Below are 23,661 nucleotides of genomic sequence, written 5' to 3'. Positions count from 1 at the left end.
CATTTATACAAAAGAAGAAGAAACAGGTGCAAGTGTTGTGACAGAACGGTGACGTTGGCGCATGCGTTAGCGGGTTTAGCTAGCCGTCTGTCTCCTAGGTTTAAACTGTCGTTCTGGCAGCACCGAGGATGTAACGCTTCCTTCTGTTAATTGTTTTATATTGAAAATAACTAGTCCAATAAAAAAACATTTTGTGTGTTGGTGAACACAAATAGGGAGAGGATACAGCGAAATAAGCGCTTCAGAATCTGTCTGTGGGGAAACCATTTTATGATTGTCAATGCATCCGAGTCATAAGGATCCAGTCGTCTCGCTAGCTTAACGTAGCTAGCTAAACGATATTGTCTGTGTCGTGGATGGGTTCGCTGTATAAGGTACTTCGGGAAGAAACGGTGACCGGTGCTTAACGAACAACATGGACACGGCCGAAGAAGGTAAACAAGTGACTTGCTTTTGCTTTCCTGTCAGTGGTTGAGTAGTGTTAGCTTCGTTGAGTGCATCACCGCCGACCTAGCCTGCAGCTCAGCTGGCCTGCTAATGGTTAACATAGTTGAACAGTGTATCTTAATTTAATCGTGGTTGTAGCGTGAACTTAATTTTGCAAGACTGGAACTGACAGCTAAACATTGTTGTGGTGCAGCAAGATTAACTTGAGTGGACATACAGCAGCAATAGTAAAGAGTGTAGAAAGGACCAGAAGTTACTGGTGATGTCATCAGCCTCTGGCTATTCGTCCTTTTAAATGAGTTTCACTTGAAACTCGCCTGAAATTGTGTCTGTTGCCTCTCTGAATATCACATAATACTGACTCTATCCTGTCACTAATAATATTACATTGAATATGTTTGTCTGTTTCACGAAGCTCCAAATTTGTTTGCACATGTCCGTTTAGCTCAGCTTTTGTGATGACTGTCATACATTCATCCACGTTTTTGGTGTGTGTGTTTGTGTGTGTGTGTGCAGCGGATATTTGTCGTGTGTGCCGCTCTGAGGGGACCCCAGACAAACCGCTGTACCACCCCTGTGTCTGCACTGGCAGTATCAAGTTCATCCATCAGGAATGGTAAGTGTGTTTGGCTGGCTCTTCTGTGACAGCTGTCAGTGTTGTGACCTTTCTCTGCACACACCCCCTGCAACACTTTCCCCTAATGTTAAATCTTAACTTGTTTACATTAGGAATATGACCAAAATGGCAGCTATTAGGCTCAGAACACCATGTTAATTTGGTCTGTTAGTAAACCCTCCTTATTTGTGGAGTATTCTTGTTCTCTCTGCGCCATAGTGACATAAATTATGTGCAATCTCATAGTCGAAATAATGTACACAGATTTAGTGTTATAATCAGATTATGATGGTATAGTATTAGTGCAAATACTAAATAAATAAGTACCTAGAAACTGAAACTGTTGTCCCTTTTTATTATTGTACAGTCTGTAACAAAAGGGGGCAGAAATTCTGCGTCAAGAATGTGAACTGTGACACATTGCGTAATAGTGGCCTGACAGCTAATTTATCAGCAGAATCATCTCTGTTCCATATCATCTTATTTGCGTGTGGTAGTTACACTGCGAAAACAATACCAGTCCCTACAGGGGTTTTGTAGATTGTGCTGTATCTGTCCTATGTGTGTGTCATAGTTATAAGAGTGTCAGGTAGGCAGACGTTAAAGCCAGGGCTGGATTTTTCTGTGGTAATTCAATCCAAAGCATTTTGTCAGAGTCGTGTAGTTGTGATGAGTGTTATACATCACGCTGGCAGCACAGTTTGAACTTTGGAGTTGCGCTTTGTGTAAGGATAATGACAAGAGTTGTTCATTTCACAGTCTGCTAATAACAAACTGCGATGGTGTTATAATAGGCAACAAACAGGACATAGTAGCACAGATGTCTGACACACCCTCTTTGTTATTTGTTAATGACTATGTGTGAGACTAATTGTCTGAAACATGAGTATAAATAAGTGGATTTTGTTTGTCTAGAGGTGATGAGGAGGCTGTGATATCCGTTTTAAGATGATGTTGTGTCAACACTGGACCATTGTCTAACAAAGATATGCATTTAGACTTCCTTACATCCACAACCCAGCCAGCTGTAGGAGCAAGATTCTAGTTTAATTTGTTTATTATGTAGTTATGGGTAATTGAGCAATTCATATAAACCAATGTATGCAGTAGCTGCACATTCAAATTTACATATGCAAATATTGCCACATGTGTGTGAGGATGTATGTTTGTGTAAGATACTGGTTTTAAGGTTGTTTGTTACTTATGTGATTACACAAATTATACTCATTTTATATTGTGTTACTAAATTCTGTATTTTTCGTTTTTTAAATGTCATGTTTTCAGCCTGGTGCAGTGGCTGAAGCACAGCAGGAAGGAGTACTGTGAATTATGCAAGCACAGATTTGCTTTCACACCAAGTAAGTTCCTGAGGCATTAATATATCAAACAGCCTTAGGTATCCCAATTTAGCTTCAAAAATCGAGCCACATAATTCATTTAGTACCAGCCCTTCTTTAAAGTAAAGATATTTTTAATGTGCCTGCTTGACTTTTCTATTTTTCCGCCTTAGTCTACTCCCCAGATATGCCCTCACGTCTGCCTATTCAGGACATTTGTGCTGGCTTGCTGACCAGTGTGGGCACAGCCATCCGCTACTGGTTCCATTACACACTGGTGGCCTTCGCATGGCTTGGGGTCGTTCCTCTTACAGCATGTAAGTAGTGAACGTGTAGAATAAAATGTTAACTTGATCCAAGTCACAAGCATCACTTTCCAGATGTGAGGAATTACACTTCTTGTTGAAATGTTTTTAATACTGTGTTGGAATGATTGGTGTCATTTTAGTTTAGATGATCAGCTTAGATCATAGATCTTGTACGAGTATGAATGAAAAGACATTTTGTACTTACCTGTATGAACTTTGTTACATATTTCCTCTTTTTGTAGCACATAATGCAGTTTTAAGTGACAATGACATAATCTCTCCATATAAGCTCATGCTTATTGTTTAACACGATGAATGGAATTACAGCTTTAGTCCTGTTACATAAGAGGCAATGCTGTGTGTGTCAAGATATGTATGTACACTCAACAAAAATATAAACGCAACACTTTTGTTTTTGCTCCCATGTTTCATGAGATGGACTTGAAGATCTAAACTTCATTCCAGATACACAATATTACCATTCCTCTCAAACATTGTTCACAAATCTGTCTAAATGTGTGATAGTGAGCACTTCTGCTTTGCTGAGATAATCCATCCCACCTCACAGGTGTGCCACATCAAGATGCTGATCTGACATCATGATTAGTGCACAGGTGTACCTCAAACTGCCCACAATAAAAGGCCACCCTGAAATGTGCATTTTGTTTCTGCTTTATTGGCGGTCTGGGGACTCAGAACCAGTCAGTATCTGGTGTGACCACCATTTGCCTCATGCAGTGCAACACATCTTCTTCGCATAGAGTTTATCAGATTGTCTATTGTGGCCTGTGGAATGTTGGTCCACTCCTCTTCAATGGCTGTGCGAAGTTGCTGGATATTAGTGGGAACTGGTGCACGCTGTCGTATACGCCGGTCAAGCACATCCCAAACATCTTCAATGGGTGACATGTCCGGTGAGTATGCTGCATGCAAGAACTGGGACATTTTCAGCTTCCAAGAATTGTGTACAGATCCTTGCAACATGGGGCCGTGCATTATCTTGCTGAAACATGAGGTGATGTTCATGGATGTATGGCACAACAATGGGCCTCAGGATCTCATCACGGTATCTCTGTGCATTCAAAATGCCATCAATAAAATGCACCTGTGTTCTTCGTCCATAACAGATGCCTGCCCATACCATGACCCCACCACCACCATGGGCCACTCGATCCACAACATTGACATCAGCAAAGCGCTCACCCACACGACGCCACACACGCTGTCTGCCATCTGCCCTGAACAATGTAAACCGAGATTCATCCGTGAAGAGAACACCTCTCCAATGTGCTAGACGCCATCGAATGTGAGCATTTGCCCACTCAAGTCTGTTACGGTGACGATCTGGAGTCAGGTTAAGACCCCGATGAGGATGACGAGCATGCAGTTGAGCTTCCCTGAGACGGTTTCTGACAGTTTGTGCAGAAATTGTTTGGTTATGCAAACCAATTGTTTCAGCAGCTGTCTGAGTGGCTGGTCTCAGACGATCTCGGAGGTGAACCTGCTGGATGTGGAGGTCCTGGGCTGGTGTGGTTACTCGTGGTCTGCGGTTGTGAGGCCGGTTGGATGTACTGCCATATTCTCTGAAACGCCTTTGGAGACGGCTTATGGTGGAGAAATGAACATTCAATGCACGAGCAACAGATCTGGTTGACATTCCTGCTGTCAGCATGCCAATTGCACGCTCCCTCAATGCTTGTGGCATCTGTGGCATTTTGCTGTGAGACAAAACTGCACATTTCAGGGTGGCCTTTTATTGTGGGCAGTTTGAGGTACACCTGTGCACTAATCATGATGTCAGATCAGCATCTTGATGTGGCACACCTGTGAGGTGGGATGGATTATCTCAGCAAAGCAGAAGTGCTCACTATCACACATTTAGACAGATTTGTGAACAATGTTTGAGAGGAATGGTAATATTGTGTATCTGGAATGAAGTTTAGATCTTCAAGTCCATCTCATTAAACATGGGAGCAAAAACAAAAGTGTTGCGTTTATATTTTTGTTGAGTGTAAATACCTCTCTGCACTGAATGTAAAAGATATAGGTTAGATCTACGTAAGGCCCACATGTTATGCAAGTTTTCTAATTGGGGAATGTTTAAAGCATTGATGTGTCTGCCTCAGGTCGCATCTACAAGTGTCTTTTTACCGGCTCTGTGAGCTCTCTTTTGACACTGCCACTGGACATGCTATCTACGTAAGTTTATCATTAAACATTACACATTACTTTTTGGCTTTCCTATAGATCAGTCACATTTCAGGGTTTTGAACTTTTATGTTTGTTTTCCCCAGAGAGAACCTGCTTGCAGATTGTCTACAGGGTTGCTTTGTAGTCACCTGCACCCTTTGTGCATTCATCAGTCTGGTGTGGCTCAGAGAACAGATAGTCCACGGAGGGGCACCCCAATGGTTGGAGCAGCACCAGCCACCTCCGCCTAATGCAGCAGGACAAGCCAATGAGGTATACCAGTTAAATTAAACAGATGGGTGTATGACAGATGTTAATATTAAATATCTGCAAATGATTCAAGTTAATTAATAATATTTATGGTGCATGTAGAGATTTTTTTTGTCTGCTATCACTGTACCTCCTTTACAAATCATAATTGTCCGGCACTTGATCATTTTTGATCTTGATTACCACACATATTACTTCCTCACTATCAGGCCCAAGCTGCAGGTCAGGGAGCAGCTGATGAGCCCCCTGCACCCCAGCTGATCCCTGCAGATCCTCCAGCCCAAAATGAGGCAGAGCCTGAGCCCCCTGATGCCCCCCCAGAACATGCTGATGACCCAGAACTAGAAGAAGAGGAAGGAGCAGCTGCTGAAGATGCAGACCCTAATAATGGAGCACAAGGTTAGACTTTCCCCTCAATTTACATGAAAGTAATGTACGTTAAGATTTCTCTTGAAGAGTTCTTGAGATGGCAGTCTTTGCTAGAGCAACAGATTTTTGTAACTAGAAACCGTGTTAAGGCTGTTCCATACTCCATGAGAACAGAGAACTCTGAGAAGAAAATGACACCGCTTTGTTCCTAGAGTGCTGGTTCGCCAGCTCTCGCAGCTTGTTCTCGATATATGGTCTGGGCAGAATTTTTTCTCAGCCAGGTCTGAGAACTATTGTGTGAGTGGGCGTGGTCAACGTGGAGAAGCTTCTCCACTAACACAGGTCATTCGATACTGTCTGCCAGACCTATTGTTCAATGTATTATCATGCTACGAGCATGTGCGCACCGTCCGAATATTATCAGTTTGTTATCATCCCTCATTCAGGTACATATAACATTCACCTAGACTGCTGTTTCTGCTGTTGTTCAGCAGCAAAACGTGTTCGAAACCTGTGTGTGTGTGTGGGAGGGCCGTATTTGGAGTTTTGCACACACGCTTCTCATGAAGTGTGAAAAGTTCGTGCCAAAATTAACTTTGTTCTTGTTCTTACCACCTCATGAGCTAGAAGAAAGTTTTGTGTTCTCATGGACTATGGAACAAGCTTTAAGTGTTGAGAAACATCAAACTTAATTTGAGACTATTACAATGTGTCAAAGTGCTCCCTGGAGAACTTAAATCTCCATTTGTTTTTGTTTCATGGGGTAATTCTGCAAAGACCTGATAATAAACTGATTATTCAAGCTGTGCTGTGTTACCTCAGCTAAGTGAAGGACATTAGCATGTCGTCCACTTCAGAGCTGTTATTCTGGGAACACCTGTCCCCAGAATAACATTATTAGTCTGCTTTAACAGAGCAGAAAAACTAGTCTTTTTTTGAAGATTCCATCTGGCAAATTAATGATCTTTGCACATGTTGTAATCGTCTCTGTTTTTTATTGTTTTGTGTCTGTGTAGATGACATGAATTGGAATGCTTTGGAATGGGACAGAGCTGCAGAGGAGCTTACCTGGGAAAGGGTAACTGATCTCCAAACATTATGAGTACATGCTTGATATTAGGTTTTATTGTTGCATTGAACTTTACATTTTACATGCAGATGCTTGGCCTGGATGGTTCACTGGTGTTTTTGGTGAGTATTCATTTCTAAAAAGTTTAAGGTTGCTGATATTGTTAAAATAAAAAAATCTTAGTACTTCTCACTCAGGATGGTCTGTTGTCTTTGTCATTTAGGAGCATGTGTTTTGGGTGGTGTCTCTGAATACACTCTTCATCCTGGTTTTTGGTGAGTCTTACCTATGCAAGCCTGACCAATAGGTCAGTTGCCCTGTCATAGATACTGTATTGGTATTAGTGAATACTTTGACACTTAATTTAGGTGTTGTTTAATCACACGGTTTGTCCTACAGGGTGTGCTCTGACTCCATTGTTTTATGATATATTTAGCACTGTCTGCATTTATTGTAATTTATTACTATAAAGGACTCTCATTGTTTTCACTTTTTCTCCCATATATCAGCATTTTGTCCCTACCATATTGGGCACTTCTCCGTTGTTGGTCTTGGCTTTGAGGAATATGTAAGAAACTGTATTAATGACCTCATCTTTATTTATATACTGTCATTTATTCTTTATTGTTGACTAAAAGTACATGTTTTTCTCCAGGTCCAGGCCTCCCACTTTGAGGGTTTAATCACAACAATTGTGGGCTACATACTGCTGGCCATGACACTCATTCTGTGTCATGTATCCTTCTACCAAACAATTTAATACTCCATATAGTCCATCCTACCTACATGTGTGAATGTATGTGTGAATAGAATTTGTGTGCAGTTTTGATCCTCAATGCCCTCTCAGGGACTGGCTGCCCTGGTCAGGTTCCAGCGCTCCCGGCGTCTCCTGGGAGTCTGCTACATTGTTGTCAAGGTAACATGTCTAAGTGCACTTCTGCTTTGTGTAGACATGACTTTGGTGGAAAAGCACATGGGGGTATACACTCATTTACTACCTTCACTGAGCAAAGAATTTAATTTGCAGTCATAAAAGAACAGAAAAGATATGCAATGAATACAGTATGACACAGAGTTGATGAATTAGCCAACTTGATGTGTTCTATAGATTGTAAAGATTTACTGATAAAAGCCTTCCACTTCTTATTAAGGTCTCTCTGCTGGTTGTTGTGGAGATTGGTGTGTTTCCATTGATCTGCGGCTGGTGGCTCGACATCTGCTCTTTAGTAAGACTCACTTCACGTCTTTATGCTCTCATTTTCATTATGTCTGTAGCACTTCTGTTGTCTCATTTAATGTCTCTGCTCTTTACAGTGTTTTGCTTTTTGAGTACGGTAGTTTTAGAGAACTTTAGCTGAACGTATTTAAAGAAGGGTAATGTATTTCATGCTAGGCTGATGAGGTTGTTGATAATGCTATTAAAAAGCAGAAAATGCGTCCCTCCTTTAGTATGAATATTTTCTGGTAAATTGTTCGGCCAACATCCCTCACTGGATTCATGCATTAATGCCTGTTTTGTTTGCTTCTTTTATACAGTTTGCTAAAGTGAGTGGTAGAACATCCCACCACAACACCTTTTTATTGTAGCTGCTTTTAAGCAGAGCTGTCCAGCACAGAGAGACAAAAGCAGATGCTGTTGCTCACACAGTTCATGCCTCCATTAACATACAAAAGAGAGAACAGACTGGTTTGCAGGGCAGCAGAGTGACAGATCAACATAGGCTTGTGTGGTTGTGTGACTGTCGGTCACTTTGATTCTTTCCTGTGTGTCAGGAAATTTGTATGATTGACGCTGACTAGCAGAGTTGCAGTGTCTCTCTATTAACAACTTGCACTTGCACATCTCGTTGAAAAATATTATATATACTTTCACTGAGCATGTCTTGACCCATTCACCCTTACGCACAGTTTTGTGCTCATCATGCAAGATTAAGAATTGTACAGACAGTTAATCCCAAACATAAAGTGACAATAACAAACTAGTGTTGATCTTTGTCTGAAATATATTTATATAACAATTAAAGACATAGAACATGTGTACAAACATTATTCATAGCATATTTTAATCATAATCCTGCAGGAAATGTTTGATGCCTCGCTGAAAGACAGAGAACTGAGTTTCAAATCAGCACCTGGTACCACCATGTTCCTGCACTGGCTTGTGGGAATGGTCTACGTCTTCTACTTTGCTTCGTTTATTCTACTACTGAGAGAGGTAAGACAAACAGTAAAGTGGATCTTGTGTACTTTTGCATCCACGGTACCCTTAGTCATGATGATGATACCTTCCTCTTGCAGGTGCTGAGACCTGGAGTGTTGTGGTTTCTGAGAAACCTCAATGACCCAGACTTCAACCCAGTGCAGGAGATGATTCACTTGCCCATCTACAGACACCTAAGGCGGTTCATCTTGTCTGTGGTTGTCTTTGGGTCAATTGTGTTACTCATGCTGTGGCTGCCCATCAGGATGATTAAAGTACTGATGCCCACCTTCCTCCCATACAATGTCATGCTCTACAGGTAACTAGCTGAAATAAATTAGTAAGTCATAGGTCATAAACATGTGAAAACTGCCTGTCTGCCACTTGGAAATACGTACTCCAAACCTCCATTTTATAGGCAGATACGCACATCATGGTGTCACAGCACATATTGAGAAAAAGAGGAAATGTTGACAGCCTGTTTTCTCTGACCCTCTCTACTCCTTTCACCTCAGTGATGCCCCAGTCAGTGAGCTGTCGTTGGAGTTATTGCTGCTTCAAGTTGTACTTCCTGCTCTACTGGAGCAGGGACACACTCGTCAGTGGCTCAAAGGCCTGGTCAGAGCCTGGACCGTCACTGCTGGATATTTACTGTAAGTCAGGTATACTTTCAACACAGTTTAATCTGACCCACATATAACTGTAACTAATGGACCACTACTATGTCTCCACAGAGACCTCCACTCGTACCTGCTTGGTGAACAGGAAGACAATGATGCCAACCAGCCTATGAACAATAACAATAACAACAACCCTCCTCATGGTCATCATAACAACAACAACAACCCTGCTCCAGTGGTTGGTGAGGGGCTGCATGCAGCCCATCAGGCCATCCTGCAACAAGGGGGTCCAGTGGGTTTCCAGCCATACCACAGACCCCTTCGCTTCCCATTTAGGGTGAGCAACCTTACATATATGCTCAAACCCATTTTTGTCTAGTGGGCTGCCTCATGGTGCCCTTATTATTAGTGTTCCTTACCTACCCAACTTCTATGTCTAAATCTATGTCTTTCAGTGCCACTAGTTTAGGTTATTGGTTTCTTTCCACACATGAGTGGGATAATATTGTTGCAGGTTTGTAATAATCAAAAATAATGTACGGTATTTACAATATTGCCCCATTTTTCCACTGGATGTGTGTAGAGAAGAATCAGAATCAGAATTTCTCTATGCCAGAGGGAAATTTTTTTGTTACAGACATACAGATCTAACCAAGAATAAAAAATCTAAGATGGCATGGAATTGAAATATATAATAAATATCTAAATAACTAAGTAGCATTTAAAATACAATCTTGGGTATATGTGTGTTTTCCATGTAACTGCAAGTTCAGCTCAACATATTCAGGCCTGCTTAAAAAAAGGAAGCTCTTAATTTATAGATATCTGAGCCTTACAGGGGAGTTGTTGCAGGCAGCAGATAAAAAAAGCTACAAAATGGTACTGTGATGTACAAAACTGGATCATTGTCTTTCTGAACATCAAGTTATTTTTCCAGATAAAACAGGCATAGGCTATTTTTATACATACCACAAGTCTACAGAGAAGACTTTCAAAGGCCACCTATTATTTGTGGTTTTAGGACAAGAATAGAAAAGTGCCAACACCCTACAAACCACTCACTGTACGTTTGAAACCATACTATTCAATTCTCATAGAGCCACTCCCCCTCCTTTATCCATCATGTTAAAACCCCTTTTTGCTGTAAATGATATTATAATAGCCCTAAGGTCTATAAGATTTAACCTTCAATGGTTTATTTAGTGTTGCAGAGAATGATAATTTGCTACTGTGTGTACCTTGTTGGAGTTTTCAATTTTAAATGCATGTTCTCTTTTCCCTAGATTGTTCTGCTGATTGCATTCATGTGCATCACTCTACTAGTGGCAAGTCTTGTGTGCTTAACCCTCCCAGGTGAGATGTGGTCTTTAACGGCTAAAACCAACAGATAATTTTCTGCTCGGTAGGTCCACACCCAAACCATGCAACCATTACAAAGTTTTGTGATGTGTTTCAGTGTTCACCGGCCGCTGGTTGATGTCCTTTTGGACAGGAAATTCTAAAATCCATGAGCTGTACACGGCAGCATGCGGGCTGTATGTCTGCTGGCTGTCTATCCGCGGAGTCACCGTGTTGCTGGCCTGGATGCCACAGGGGCGTACAGTTATAATGCGCAAAGTCCAGGAGTGGACACTCATGGTAAGTATCAGTGAGCAGCTTCTGTTGTTGGCACACATCAGAACTGGGCAGCAGAGTGTTGTGCTAATTAGTTGCTGTCTTTCCAGCTATTAGACTCTTGAGTTGGACCTGAATTTGTTAAATGGTTGATTGCCTACAACAACCTCATTAGTCATTAGCAGCTATTTGCCAGCATCTGACAAGTAGTAATACACCAAACTTTGGAGCTGTTATTAGCCCTGCCTGTGCTGCAGCCTTTTGTGATGTGAAGAAGAAAATCTTTACATTTCACATTATTCACTGTATGTCCACAAATGTTTGTGTAGATCTTGAAAACCCTCGTTGTGGCTCTGCTGGTTGCTGGAGTTATCCCGCTGCTACTGGGTCTGCTGTTCGAACTGGTCATTGTGGCTCCACTCAGGGTACCCATGGACCAAACACCCCTCTTCTATCCCTGGCAGGTATGATTGTGAGCGTGCATGTGGCTGTCATCCTGTCACTTGTTTCACAGCAGGATCTAGTTTGAGTTCTTTCATGTATGTATTTATCTCATCTGCAGGATTGGGCTCTTGGAGTGCTTCATGCCAAAATTATTGCTGCCATCACTCTCATGGGCCCTCAGTGGTGGCTAAAGACTGTTATCGAGCAGGTGGGTTGTAGATGGATGTTAGATATTTTCTTGCAAGGTCTCCACAGACACTGTTAATGTATGTGCATTTATATAATTTCATTTTAATAAAGATTGCCACTTTAGCTGTTTATTGCTGACATGACTGTACTGCTCATTTTCAAATGGAGATCAATCTCACTCTAATATCTATAAATGCTCTTCATAGGTTTATGCAAATGGCATTCGCAACATTGACCTGCAGTTCATCATCCGTAAACTAGCAGCTCCCGTCATCTCAGTTCTGCTGTTGTCCCTGTGTGTGCCATATGTGATTGCTGCGGGGGTGGTGCCTGCTGTAGGTGTGTATCAAGAGTCCAGTCTATTCTTTCTGTCCAGTATTTCTGAAACTCTGTTGCAGTTAATGTATTTTTAACCTGTGCTTTGCCTTTGCAGGAGTTACCCCAGAGATGGAGATTCTAATGCAGAGGAGAATCTACCCATTCCTCTTGATGGTGGTCTCTCTTATCGGCATCCTTTCCTTTCAGATCAGACAGTTTAAACGCCTTTACGAACACATCAAGAACGACAAGTAAGAGTCTTTCAGCGTAGGCCTAAACATAGCAAGGAGGTGTGTGACAGTTTGTGTAGTTGGCAGGCTATTTTTTTAGTGTGGTGTAATCTTTATGTGGTAGAATAAGGGTGATTTCAGTACAGAAACATCTTAAAATGCTAAGAATCACAGTAATGATTTTGTGATCTGCATCCTCACAGATACCTGGTTGGCCAGAGGCTTGTCAACTACGAACGGAAAGCTGGCAGAGCAAGCTCAGTCCCTCCCTCCAACCCTGTCGCAGAATAAACCTTTGTGTCACACGTTGTCTACGTTTTTTGCACCCATCCACCTCATCGTTTTTGATTTTCAATTCAGTCCTTTGGACCCTAATCCTTTTTGAATCTCCTGTGGATCTTTGGTGGATTTGATGGATGTCGTTCGTATTTCATTTCATGCCCATTGAAGATGGGATAGGAAAATGTATTATAATCATGGGACAGCTGAGTAATTCCCTCTATACAAGCCAGGCTGGCAGGAGGGTGGAAGGTTTGATTTGGAGCCGAACATCTGTATTGTCATTCATGCCTTGCTTTGTAAAGTGCTGCCTGATAATTGTAAATGTGTAAATACTTTAAACGCAGACTTTTGTCTTACAAAAAAAAGGACAGATGTGGATTAATGCAATGACCATTGTACATCTTAAAAGTGTATGTATAATTTATTAAATCAGAATGACAATTTAACGTTTTTTTTGTTTGTGTATCTTCAAGGTGGAGTGTGTGTGGTTGTTTAATCAGTAGTTGGATTTTGAACTATGACCCACATGGTCATCTAACCACATATGTGCAATGTTCTAAACATAATTGTTTTACTGACACCTGATTGAGAATCCCTTTAAAATTCTTCTATGACTTGTATGAATCAAGACAATTTTTTTTTATGTTCGGGAGCTCTAAAGACCCTGTGAAAACTTGGTCAGTATGTAACCGCAGGTGGTGTGATCGCCTCATCCTTTGATACAAAAAGTAGAGAATGAAGAACAATTCCAAATTTCTCAGCTAGGATATCAGGAATCTCCTCTTCTTTCAGGTCTCTGGTGGAAGTTTCTATCACCCCTCCTGTGGCCTCTGTTGGAAATGTGGTGGTGATCAGCCTTCTTCCAACGTATGTGAGCCTCCCACCTGGTGTCAAAACCGTACAGAGAGACTTGCAGAAGAACTTGGAAGAAGGAGAGCTCTGGTGGTATTGACACATCTCCCTGAAGTCCTCCATGCATCGAGGTTCAAGGGTGAATTTGTAGATCTCTGACCAGTCTCCCTCTGCGCCCCGGTTTTCCTCCCGCTGCCATTCCAGAAAGCGCATCCCCGTGCTCTCTCTAATGCGGTACACTCGGTGGCCTTGCTCCTGAGGACCACTAGTCTCCAGTGAAAGGGGGGCAGTGAAACCTGGAACTCCGAATCCGACGTCGCATAGCCACCGCCGCCCCTCCAAACAAACCACTATGATCAGGTGGTCAAAAGGAGGCCCATAGCGTCCAGTGAACGAATTCTTCACCTGACCCGAGATCAGCGTGACCCGGAAGCCCAGTTTGATCAGGAGCCAGGAGAACAGGCCGTTATTTTCAAAGCAGAGCCCGCCACGGCCCTGGTTCACGATCTTGTCGTACACAATGGGAAGGTCAAGCTGGATCCGTCCGCCGCTGTGTATCGTGAGGTCTTCAAACGGCACCGACAGCAGGTGACAGCGGTGTATGGACCGCAGCAGCTCCAGGCTGGGCTCTGCAGGGCCCGCGAACCCGATGCGAGACAAATACTTCTCCACGTCCATTTCCACGAAGGACACTTTTACCACACACGTGACTTTACTTTCAGTTTCCCTGTCCGAGAAACTTTGGTACTTTTTGTCAAAACTGTTTAAAACAGATGTTTCAGGGGGGGTATATGGGAAAATATAAATATATATAAATAAGAGAGCTATAGAGCTATAGATCGTAAATAATAATAAAAAAATTAAAATCCGTCATCATTCTGATTATTCAGAAAATGATCCGGTTTAGTTATTTCTACAAAAACAAAGCCATCAGTAGGTCGTAAATATTAAGGATATTTATTAGCTGTATTTTTTATATATGTATTCATTTATTTTGGGTCTTGTTTAAAGTGATGTCTGCCTTCCTATTTATTTTAATTTGACATTTTGTTCTGACTTCCTCTTGCCTCGTTCTGTTGATGTGACGTCACTGGTCGACACTCCCTTTCCCCCTTTTCCCCAGCAGAGGGAGAAAGATGGCGCCCACACACGTACTGAGATGCTGTCAACGGGGTTTAGCATGGATACCTGTGATTTTTATCGCCCTTGTCGTCTGCTGGTCGTATTATGCGTATGTGGTGGAGCTTTGTATATGTAAGTAGACGCCCTGGTGCCGTCTGTTTCCTCTTTTACTGCCTTTAAAACGCGGCTGTTTTCATTGTGTTGTTCACACAAACATACAGCAGCTGCTGCTGCTGCTGCTGCTGCTGGCCAGCAGGAAGTAAACGGACTGCAGCTCAACAAAGCTGCTGGCAAACCTGTCCAAATGTAGATACGGCTAATTATCTGTTAGCGTCGGGTTGCTTCATATTAATGTGGAATGTGTTTTAGCTAAAGACAAACTTTCACCGTGCAGTGTTTAGAGGTGCCCGGCTCGCCTCTTAGATTTTGTGTCGGGCTGAATGGAGTCTGAATGGAGAATTAAAATGCTAACTAAACGGTATTTGGCTGGCGGACCAGCTAAATACTTTTTCCTCTAACGAGACTACCGGGAGCTGTAATTGGCCTGGCACATCTGAAGAGCTGCTGGTTGTTTTGGCTCAAAGAGGTTTTGCATTAGAATGAGACACGGTTCTGTAACATTGTGGAGAAGAAACCGTGATTTTATGTGTGTGAATTGTGAATGGTGCAGAACTCGTGTATTCGTGTAGTTACATAACTTTTTTAAGGTTAACATCACAGATATAATCCACCAGATTAATGTCAGGGTGGACTGCTGTAGTGATGTCAAAGGAACATTAAATGCATAGTTTATTTGAATGGATGTTGTACTTACTGTGACATTTGGAAATGAGTGTAGCCCATGTGAGCCCCATGTTATAGAATATATGGCTGTACTGTGTTCCTGAATGTTGTGCTGTGGTTTTTCTTTCCGTTTGTGTACAGATTCAGTGTAGAAAGTGTTCATGAAAGCCATTTCCTCCTCAGCAACCAAAGTTGGAGTTTGTCGAAACATTGCACTTCTGCACATATTGACACAGAATTTCCACAAGTGCTCATCATACACTTCAGCAACAGACAAGTCATGTTGAGCAATGAGGAAGAAATTGAAATTGTGTGGGCAGGCTTTTTGTCTGCTGACTCAGATTTATGTGATATGATCAAACAGCTGACTGGACTGTGCAGTTTGCTGTTTGTAAGAACTTAGACCGTTTAATTGTCTTGTGGTTTCTGATTAATTTGGCTCCATGTGGATTAATATGACCTCCAGGTTGAATGGAGCACTGGACTAGATGTAAATTTAAGTTTGCCATATGTATGTTATAATTATGTGAAGCCTGCTTTGAAGCTGTATGCCAGCTCTCATTTCCGAAACCACTAATTGCCCCTAAAATTGTCAGTCTTACATGTATATTTTCTGTGTTTGATCTCTTGCAGTCACCATCCCCAGTATAGGAGAGAAAAGTAAGTGTCAAACGAAATGTATTTAACTCACTGTAAAAGGGTGATTACTGAACTGAGCCAGTTTTTAGAGAGATCTCTGTTCAACTGTGCTCTGTAGACTTGGCTAAAAAGATGCTGGCACAGAAAACATGTTTTCTCTCAAAGTGCTGAGGTTTGCCTGTCTGCTCAAAGCACCTCATTCAGCACAAGCTTTCCTCTCTCATTAATTACATTTGTAGATATACAGTTTCTTTATTTAGCATTGGCATTTTCTTATGTCAGCCTGTGTATGTTGCTGATCCCGATGCTCTTTATTTTTCCACCTCCAGTTGTCTACTTGATCTTTTTCCACCTCTCCTTCATCATGTTTGTATGGTCTTACTGGAAGACCATCTTCACCAAGCCAGCAAACCCCTCCAAAGAGGTACACTAATCAAATTTCCACAATGCCTGCTGCAATAAAATACGATTTGTAACTTGTGCTGCTCTTTTTTCTTTTCAGTTTTGCCTGCCTAAGGCTGAGAAGGAGCGTTATGAGAAGGAAGAGAGGCCAGAGTCCCAGCAGGAGATCCTGTGGAGAGTGGCCACCAGCCTGCCTCTGTACACCCGCACAGGAGCCGGAGGTATGTCTGTACATGTAAATGAGCATTAATTCATCTATCAGTTTATCCATTGATTGGTTGTGTTACTCTCATGTAGCAATCCGTTACTGTGACCGCTGTCAAGTCATCAAGCCGGACCGGTGTCATCACTGCTCCGCATGTGACATGTAAGAGAATAAAGCCACCAACACCGCAAGTTCCTCTTTGTTCCCAGAAGATTAAAATGTTTTTTGCTGTTATTGTATTTGGCAGGTGTGTCCTGAAGATGGATCACCACTGTCCCTGGTACGTGAGACCTGCTTTTACATCCTGAGTTAGACTTATTTTCACTTCTTTAAAAGACTAGATAAATGAAGGTGTAGAAAGATTATCTATAACAAAGGCTGTTAAACTTATCACACCTTTATTTCCATGCTTCAAACATGCACCCTAAATTACAACTGAGCATTACAGTGCTTGTAATTGTTGTGAATCTCAAAGGAGGATTTTTCTATTCAGATATTAACCAGTGAAAGGGAACTGTTTGCTGCCACCAGTAAAACAAACCTCCACCTTTGGCAAAGTGTAGATTGATAAGATTTCTTTCCAAGAGGTGCGTTTGTGACCTTTGTGTGTTTGTGTGTCCACAGGGTGAACAACTGTGTAGGATTCTCCAACTACAAGTTTTTCATCCTCTTCCTGGCCTACTCGCTGGTGTACTGTTTGTTTATTGCAGCCACGGTGCTGCAGTATTTCATAAAGTTCTGGACAGTGAGTAATGACACTGAAATGTCTGCCTGCTCACTCTCAGTTTGCAGAGGATGTGAATGTGTGTTTGTGTGATGCAGATGAAGGCAGGATGAGCATCCCCTGAGTTGGTTGTGCATGGTGCTGACCTCTCCTGTGCTTCGCTGTGCGGTTCTTCTGTTTTCTCTGTCCTCTCTCTCTCTCTCTCTCTCTCTCTCTCTCTCTCTCTCTCTCTCTCTTCGCCCTCTGACCCCCTCTCTGTTTCCCCCTTGTTATCCCCAGTTCTCGCACACTACGGTCATTGTTCTCTGATCTCTCTTTTCTGTCTCCCTCTCCACTATGGGAGCCATTGGTCACACCACTCATTCGGGCTAAAACACCTCCTCTCTTTCTCGTCTTTTCTCCTTTGTTGCGGCTTCACTTTCCTTTTCCTCTCATCTCTTCTTCTTTCATCCCTTTGTGTTCGCCATTCTGGGCACAGTTTGCTTTTTCACCCACTCGTTCTTTCATCCAAGTAGGCTTTTTCTTTGCATCCTGTTTTCTACGTGTTAGCCCCCTTCCTCTCCCGCTTGTTCTCTCCTGGTGTCGCTAACCAGTCTTGTTTCTGTTTGTACTAAAGCTTTGCCGGAGGAAATCGGCAGAGAACTGCCCAAAGGTAACCCAGCCATCCTCCAAAGCCTTTCAGTGTTGCAGTGCCTCACCGTCATTGCCATGGTTCTGTCGTGATGTGCATGCAGTGACGTGGTTCACATGAGACTCCTCTCTCTTACTGCTCCTCCTTTCCATAAGTATCCTCAGTGTGAATTTGTTATTGATTCCTGTCTCGCTCTCCTCTTCTCCCCTCTCTTCCTCAGAATGAGCTGCCAGACACTCACGCCAAATTCCATGTCTTGTTTCTTTTTTTTGTGGCGGCCATGTTCTGCATCAGTATTTTGTCCCTCTTCAGCTACCATCTGTGGCTTGTTGGGAAGAACAGGTCTACTATAGGTAACAAACAAACACACATGTCCAACAGATCTTCATCTTATTTAATCACCACTTCCTCTACATGTATTTGACTGTTTAAGAACAGGAAATTACTTTGTTTCATTGTTGTGTTCATAGATTCTTGTCTGTAGTCCAGCCAGTGTCATTAAATAATTTATTTGTTTACTTCTTTTAGTGTTCACCGTAATTTCTTGTTCTGTTTCTCCATTTGTCTCCTGTTGCTCCTGCAGAGGCGTTCAGAGCACCAGTCTTTAGGATGGGCTCTGATAAGAACGGCTTCTCTCTGGGTTTCCGTAAGAATATCGCTCAGGTCTTTGGGGACCAGAAGAAGTACTGGCTGCTGCCTGTTTTTACCAGGTAAAGAGACAAAAGTGACGTAAACAGAGAAGACAGGTAGACCTGTCAATACTGGTTTCATGCAAAGATGTATCCATGCTTGCAAGGATACATGTGACAAAACCCTTCATCTCTACCAAACTCTACCAAAGTTTATAAGGCTCCACGTGCAGGTCGTGTCCATGACCTGAAAGGGCTGCATGTGTCCAACTAGTAAAAGCCCCAGGAAAACTACAAGGATTACATAATATAATTCCTCATTAGAAGAGTACAGATTAACAAAGATGGTGTTAAACTGAGCTGGTGAGAAATCCAAAATCTCCAGAAAATCCAGGATTCCATCCTGCTTGGCACACCCTTAGGTATGGCCTGTTCACAGCTCAAACAAACTAGCTGCTGGGCTTTCTTATAGAAACACCACAAGAATCGTTGTGTTTTTCTGTGTTTGGACTCAATAGTCTTACTGTAGCGCTGTAATAACCTGTAGCAGATCAAGGCATATCCTATGAATTGAGTCACATCCACTGTTCTGATTTAAGTATACTACAGTAAATGGTCTGCACTTACTTAGCATCCTGAATTTCCCCCTGGGTAATAAAGTATCTCTCTATCTATCTACCAGTACAACGTGCTCCACAAGACGCTGACCCACAGATGACTTTTGTTGCAGCTCCAGTGGATATCTAACCCTTGTTTCCATTGTCTGCCACCGCTAATCTTAAGTTTCCTCCTTGTTCACTACAGTCAGGGAGATGGTTTGACGTTCCCCACTCGGTTGGTCAACGCTGACGTCGAGCAGGCCACAGTGACCCTGCACCCAGAGCCAGATAAAAGGTGATGAATCTTAGTGTAACAAATGACTCTTGTTCAGGGAAATGGGGCTAATGTCGGTTTGTTTTCCAGTGCTGCCGATGTTCCTGCAAGCCCACTCAGTGATTCCCAGAATCGCCTCCTGAGCAACGAGCAGCATGCTAACAACGTCGGAGACCATCTGGCTGACAACGCTTTGAAATCAGGTGAGCTCCTGCAGGGGGGTTAATATTTCACAGATTTACATGACATTAATGGCACACCTTATCAGGCATTGTGTTTGTCTCCGCAGCAGACAGTGAAACCATTACTATCTCCATGGAGAGCGAGTCCTAACCAGGTATCAACCACTTCTGGATTTAATGGTTCACGCGAGCCTGTCGCAGTCATGTTTCCGTTTGGTCAGTCCCAACATAAATACCTTTATTATTTTCTGTCACAGGAGAAACGCCTCAGTCATCTAATACGATGCCTTAAGCAACAGTTTAGTTCATCACCATGGCAACAGTTCCCCATTGGAACAGCATCCCCACAGACCCGTGCAGAGTAACTATGGAAATGCAGTCCATTTGCCCATCGCTGCACAGGAATGCATTTACAGCATGTTTTTTCCTCATGCAGTGTCATAAGCACATCCAGCTCACACTTAGACATGTGGTACAAGCTTGTTGTTCACGCGCACACACACGCACACACACGAACACTCACACATTCAGCTATATGCATATTTCCTGACATTGTTTTTTTTGTCAGAAGTGGAGTGTTTATTGATGAAAAAATCAAAATATGAGATTCCTGGAGAGCAGATTATGGTGCCAAACGCCTCCTGGATACAAAAAAAAAGACTTATTTTATAGGCACAAAGCTGCAGTGAAGAAACATGAAAGAGGAGCAGTACCGTACTTTTTTGAAAGTCAGTTAATGCAGTGGAGATGAACCAGTCTACCCATGTGACCGTTTTTGTATCTCATTTTGTGACTGATGTTGGATCGTATCGATGGTCTGCACCTTTTCAAATGGATGTTTCCCACCAAAACCTGGACTTTCTCATAAAAGACTCCTGCTACATGGTTCAGTGGACTACAGGGACTGTAGCTGGGTTTTGGCTGGCGTTTTGGATATTAGAGCACAAGGTGGCGCATTTGCACTTTGTAGATTATCAGTGTCCATCAAAAGAATGTGCTGCTTTTTTTTATCATGTCCAAAAAGCATCCTGTGTATGACGGATGTGATTTATGTGGTATTATGTGTGTGGGAAAATGAGCGACTGCGAGTTGATATGTCATATTTTTTAACAACTAACAGATAAATCAGCTTTATGTGTTTTTGTGGCCAACTTGTGTTCAATGCTGCTTTTTAAATGAACAGTTTATCTTAGGAGATGTATTTCACACAGTGCAATGTGCAGCATCATTTACAGCCCGCAATGTCCACAGCCTGTTCTTTTTCTACAACACTCATTGCCAAATAAGGGCTGTCCTGTCAGGAGCTCTGACCTCTAAACCTGAAGTGTTTACAGCATTCTAGCTTTATCTTACTGGCCGATGTCATCGTAACCAAATTGTATTTACCTGAAGTGGTGGCGCAATATTTTATATATTTATCTGTCCCTCCTCACCTGTTGTTGGGGCATGATGTCCATGCGATACCATAGCTGGCCAGCAGGTGGTGACAAGTCAAAGTTAAAGCCACCATTCATCTCAGATTTTTCTCAGGGCTCAGTTCACTTTCAGTCTAATTTGCAAGTGCAGCTTTCTTCAGAGTGAGATATTTTTCCTATTATCCAATTATTATGCATCACTTTTCTCTGAGAACCCAAAAAGATGTAATTTGAAAGTGAACTGAACCCCCTCTGATCAACTGTAACAGAGGTTTGTCACTGTAGGATGAGCTCATGTTGTGACCTTCAACTTTTAAAGGAGCCTTAGCTTATGTAACCGTGGATTGTCAGTGTTAAACATGTGGCGTGTGACTCACAGGGTCGGGCCCCAAAATCTGTGTAGGAAGAAATGTTAATTCACAGGAGAAGTCATAGTGTTTTTGTGAGTGTAACCAACAGTTGTTCAGGAATTAGTTCCCTCAGAGGGCGATGCAGCAAATTTCCCGATGTCTGTCGTTAATCGCATATCTGATCACAGCATCCCTGACTGTTGCTGGAGTAGATTCCACCAGGCTCTGGTGATGTACAAGTTTACAGCTGTTTCTGTCCCGTAGAGTGAGTCTGTGGTGTTGTACTGTGAGGTGAGGGTGTTTCTTGGTAATGATGTAGTGCTGAATGTACCACAAACGGAGGCTGCGAAGGCGTTTGAATAACAGAAGGTTAAAAACAGCCTGCTCTTTGGACTATTATGTTTACGTTAGATTTTTTTTTATCCTCCAATCACATTTGAGCCTAAGTGTGTTTATATTAAGTCTTTACAAAGCAGTGATTGGGGAGATATTTGTTACTGAATAATCACACTGTGGTTGGATCTCAAAGCTGCAGTGGATTTAAATTACTGTCAGAGATCATGATAAAGCCAAGGTTATGTTCTGACATTGTGTGGATTTTTTCTAAGCCTCAAGCAAATATTTAAAGAAAAGGTGAAAAAAAATAAAATAAAAAAACACATTTTTTTATCACATATGAGGAGCCCAGCTTGTTCCACTTGTTCACTTACAGCCACTGACTCTGAATTGCTGGACCTGGTTGTTGTGTTGTTTTTACACATTGCCTATGTTCTCCTCTAAGGCTGTTCGGCCTTGACACTAAAGTGCGCCTAGATGTTGTCGTGCTTAAGTGAGTGATGTTTGGGATATGCTTGAGACAGATGCTCTTGTGCAGCCATGAGATTTTTACCTGTCCGTGAACATACATAACTGTCTGACTAATGCTCAAAAAGCATGGCGCCTAACCTCTGTACAAAAAAAAGAAAAAAAAGTGTTTTACCATGATAATGGGGTTTGTGGTGTTAATAACAGATGTTGGGTTCTTTTTCAAATATAGCTAGGTGTGTCATGTTTTAGCTTTACTGTCTCAACTTTATAAACGAAGCCATAAAAACTCCTGAAAACAGAAGAAGTCTGACTTGGTTATATTTTTCAGACTGTCTTCATGCTCCATCTGTATCCACAGTGCAGATGGAGCCTCTCATAACTCGCTTATTTCTGCGGTTTGATTTCTTTTTGTTACTATGTCCTATTTTACAATATGTGTATATATATATTGATAAGGTAAGAAAAAGACAACATATATATTTTTCTTGTCTGATTAATTTTATTGTTCCTATTTTGTGAATGAAGTACATGCTGATTAACGTGAAAATAACAATAAATGTTTTTTTAAACCTCCAGTTATTTGTCAGATTATTTTATATATTACACCACTGGATTACCATTGCAGCATATGTTGCCATAAACTAAGAATTATAGGCGAATGAATTTGTGGCAGGTCAGCATTGTCATGACGGAGAGAGCGTGAAACATGACAGGGCACCAAGTGTGATAATGATGTCACAACCAAGGTGTCGGCTTTGCTGTGCTTGATAAATAGATAAACTTGGGTCCACCAATGCAGGGACAAACAACCAGTCACACTCAATGCCAATTAAGAGTCTCCAGTTAACCCAACAATCGTGCTTTGGTATGTGGGAAGAAGCCGGTGTACCCAGGAGCCCTACCAGACTCGAACCAGGAACCTTCTTGCTGTGCTCACCACTACACCACACAGTCGGGGCTCCAAGAAATCCAAACGGGTGAGAGTCACAGGCAAGGTGATGGCCTCCATTGTTTGGGATGTAAAGGAATTTTTGATGGTGGGCTAAACTGAAAGTTTCTGTGCCCTGCCCCCTGATTACTTAAGACAGGAGAATCTGAAAATTTCCACTTTGAAGCTAGGAATGAGTGCTCTTCCGATGCTCCACAGTGTTGTCGGCTGCCATCCAGGAATGTGGATTAGAACTCTTCCAACATCAGTTTTATTCACCTGATTTGGCACCCTCAGACTATTATCTCTTCACAAAGAGCTCTTGTCACACTTGTCAGGGTGGTAATTCTAGTTTTTAGCACCCGTCCTTGTGAACCTTGGTTCCCTCTTAACCAACAGTGCAGAGAAATTACAGAACTCTTCTGTGATCTCTATCTAAGCAGAGGTTAGCTTCTTTCTCACCACAACACCCCCAGTGCCTTCCAACAGTGTCAACACTTACAGTAAAATCAGTGGAAGTCCCCTTTGAGTACTTTTAAGTTTTTTTTCTCATTTACTCTTGTTAAGTCTTGACAGTACAAATGAGGTGTATGGTGTGTTTAGCCTTGTGTTGTCA

The 23,661-nt window shown here is 42.1% G+C and overlaps 3 protein-coding genes across 5 annotated transcripts; 2 read left to right on the top strand and 1 right to left on the bottom strand.

Moving 5' to 3' along the window:
- The first annotated feature begins 28 nt into the window (after positions 1–28).
- On the top strand, positions 29–12,949 carry LOC114452909 (E3 ubiquitin-protein ligase MARCH6). Its single transcript, XM_028432428.1, has 25 exons — positions 29–434; positions 964–1,063; positions 2,348–2,421; positions 2,574–2,717; positions 4,835–4,907; positions 5,003–5,171; positions 5,378–5,567; positions 6,554–6,615; positions 6,696–6,728; positions 6,830–6,881; positions 7,116–7,174; positions 7,262–7,342; positions 7,454–7,522; positions 7,758–7,832; positions 8,687–8,821; positions 8,905–9,125; positions 9,322–9,459; positions 9,541–9,763; positions 10,710–10,779; positions 10,883–11,064; positions 11,370–11,504; positions 11,603–11,692; positions 11,880–12,012; positions 12,107–12,242; positions 12,425–12,949. The coding sequence occupies exons 1-25, from the start codon at positions 416–418 to the stop codon at positions 12,510–12,512; spliced, it is 2,751 nt and encodes a 916-aa protein (XP_028288229.1). The 5' UTR covers positions 29–415; the 3' UTR covers positions 12,513–12,949.
- On the bottom strand, positions 12,906–14,061 carry LOC114452912 (arylamine N-acetyltransferase, pineal gland isozyme NAT-10-like). Its single transcript, XM_028432432.1, has one exon. It carries the CDS (start codon positions 14,031–14,033, stop codon positions 13,182–13,184), a length of 852 nt encoding a protein of 283 aa, XP_028288233.1. The 5' UTR covers positions 14,034–14,061; the 3' UTR covers positions 12,906–13,181.
- Positions 14,062–14,478: 417 nt separating this feature from the next.
- LOC114452910 (palmitoyltransferase ZDHHC20-like) lies at positions 14,479–22,692 on the top strand. Of its 3 annotated transcripts, none has more exons than XM_028432430.1 (14): positions 14,479–14,609; positions 15,894–15,920; positions 16,229–16,323; positions 16,402–16,522; positions 16,599–16,668; positions 16,754–16,786; positions 17,131–17,251; positions 17,847–17,882; positions 18,082–18,214; positions 18,445–18,571; positions 19,295–19,384; positions 19,454–19,566; positions 19,656–19,700; positions 19,803–22,692. In XM_028432430.1, the coding sequence occupies exons 1-13, from the start codon at positions 14,492–14,494 to the stop codon at positions 19,694–19,696; spliced, it is 1,125 nt and encodes a 374-aa protein (XP_028288231.1). In that variant the 5' UTR covers positions 14,479–14,491; the 3' UTR covers positions 19,697–19,700; positions 19,803–22,692. The 3 variants fall into 3 exon arrangements, with proteins under 3 accessions (XP_028288231.1, XP_028288230.1, XP_028288232.1); XM_028432429.1 differs by having other exon boundaries at positions 19,653–19,700; XM_028432431.1 differs by lacking the exon at positions 17,847–17,882 and having other exon boundaries at positions 19,653–19,700.
- Positions 22,693–23,661: the final 969 nt, after the last annotated feature.

The sequence above is a fragment of the Parambassis ranga genome, chromosome 20 (genome assembly GCF_900634625.1).
Source record: "Parambassis ranga chromosome 20, fParRan2.1, whole genome shotgun sequence".
NCBI lineage: Eukaryota > Metazoa > Chordata > Actinopteri > Ambassidae > Parambassis > Parambassis ranga.
This window is presented reverse-complemented; position numbering and strand designations above follow the sequence as displayed.

Coding starts and splice junctions, on each gene's coding strand:
- LOC114452909 (XM_028432428.1), top strand. Junction 5,172..5,377: donor CAGCAGGACAAGCCAATGAG/GTATACCAGTTA, acceptor CCTCACTATCAG/GCCCAAGCTGCAGGTCAGGG. Junction 6,882..7,115: donor ACTCTTCATCCTGGTTTTTG/GTGAGTCTTACC, acceptor CCCATATATCAG/CATTTTGTCCCTACCATATT.
- LOC114452912 (XM_028432432.1), bottom strand. CDS start 14,033: ATGGACGTGGAGAAGTATTTGTCTCGCATCGGGTTCGCGGGCCCTGCA.
- LOC114452910 (XM_028432429.1), top strand. CDS start 14,492: ATGGCGCCCACACACGTACTGAGATGCTGTCAACGGGGTTTAGCATGG. Junction 17,252..17,846: donor ATTTCATAAAGTTCTGGACA/GTGAGTAATGAC, acceptor TTTGTACTAAAG/CTTTGCCGGAGGAAATCGGC. Junction 17,883..18,081: donor CGGCAGAGAACTGCCCAAAG/GTAACCCAGCCA, acceptor TCTCTTCCTCAG/AATGAGCTGCCAGACACTCA.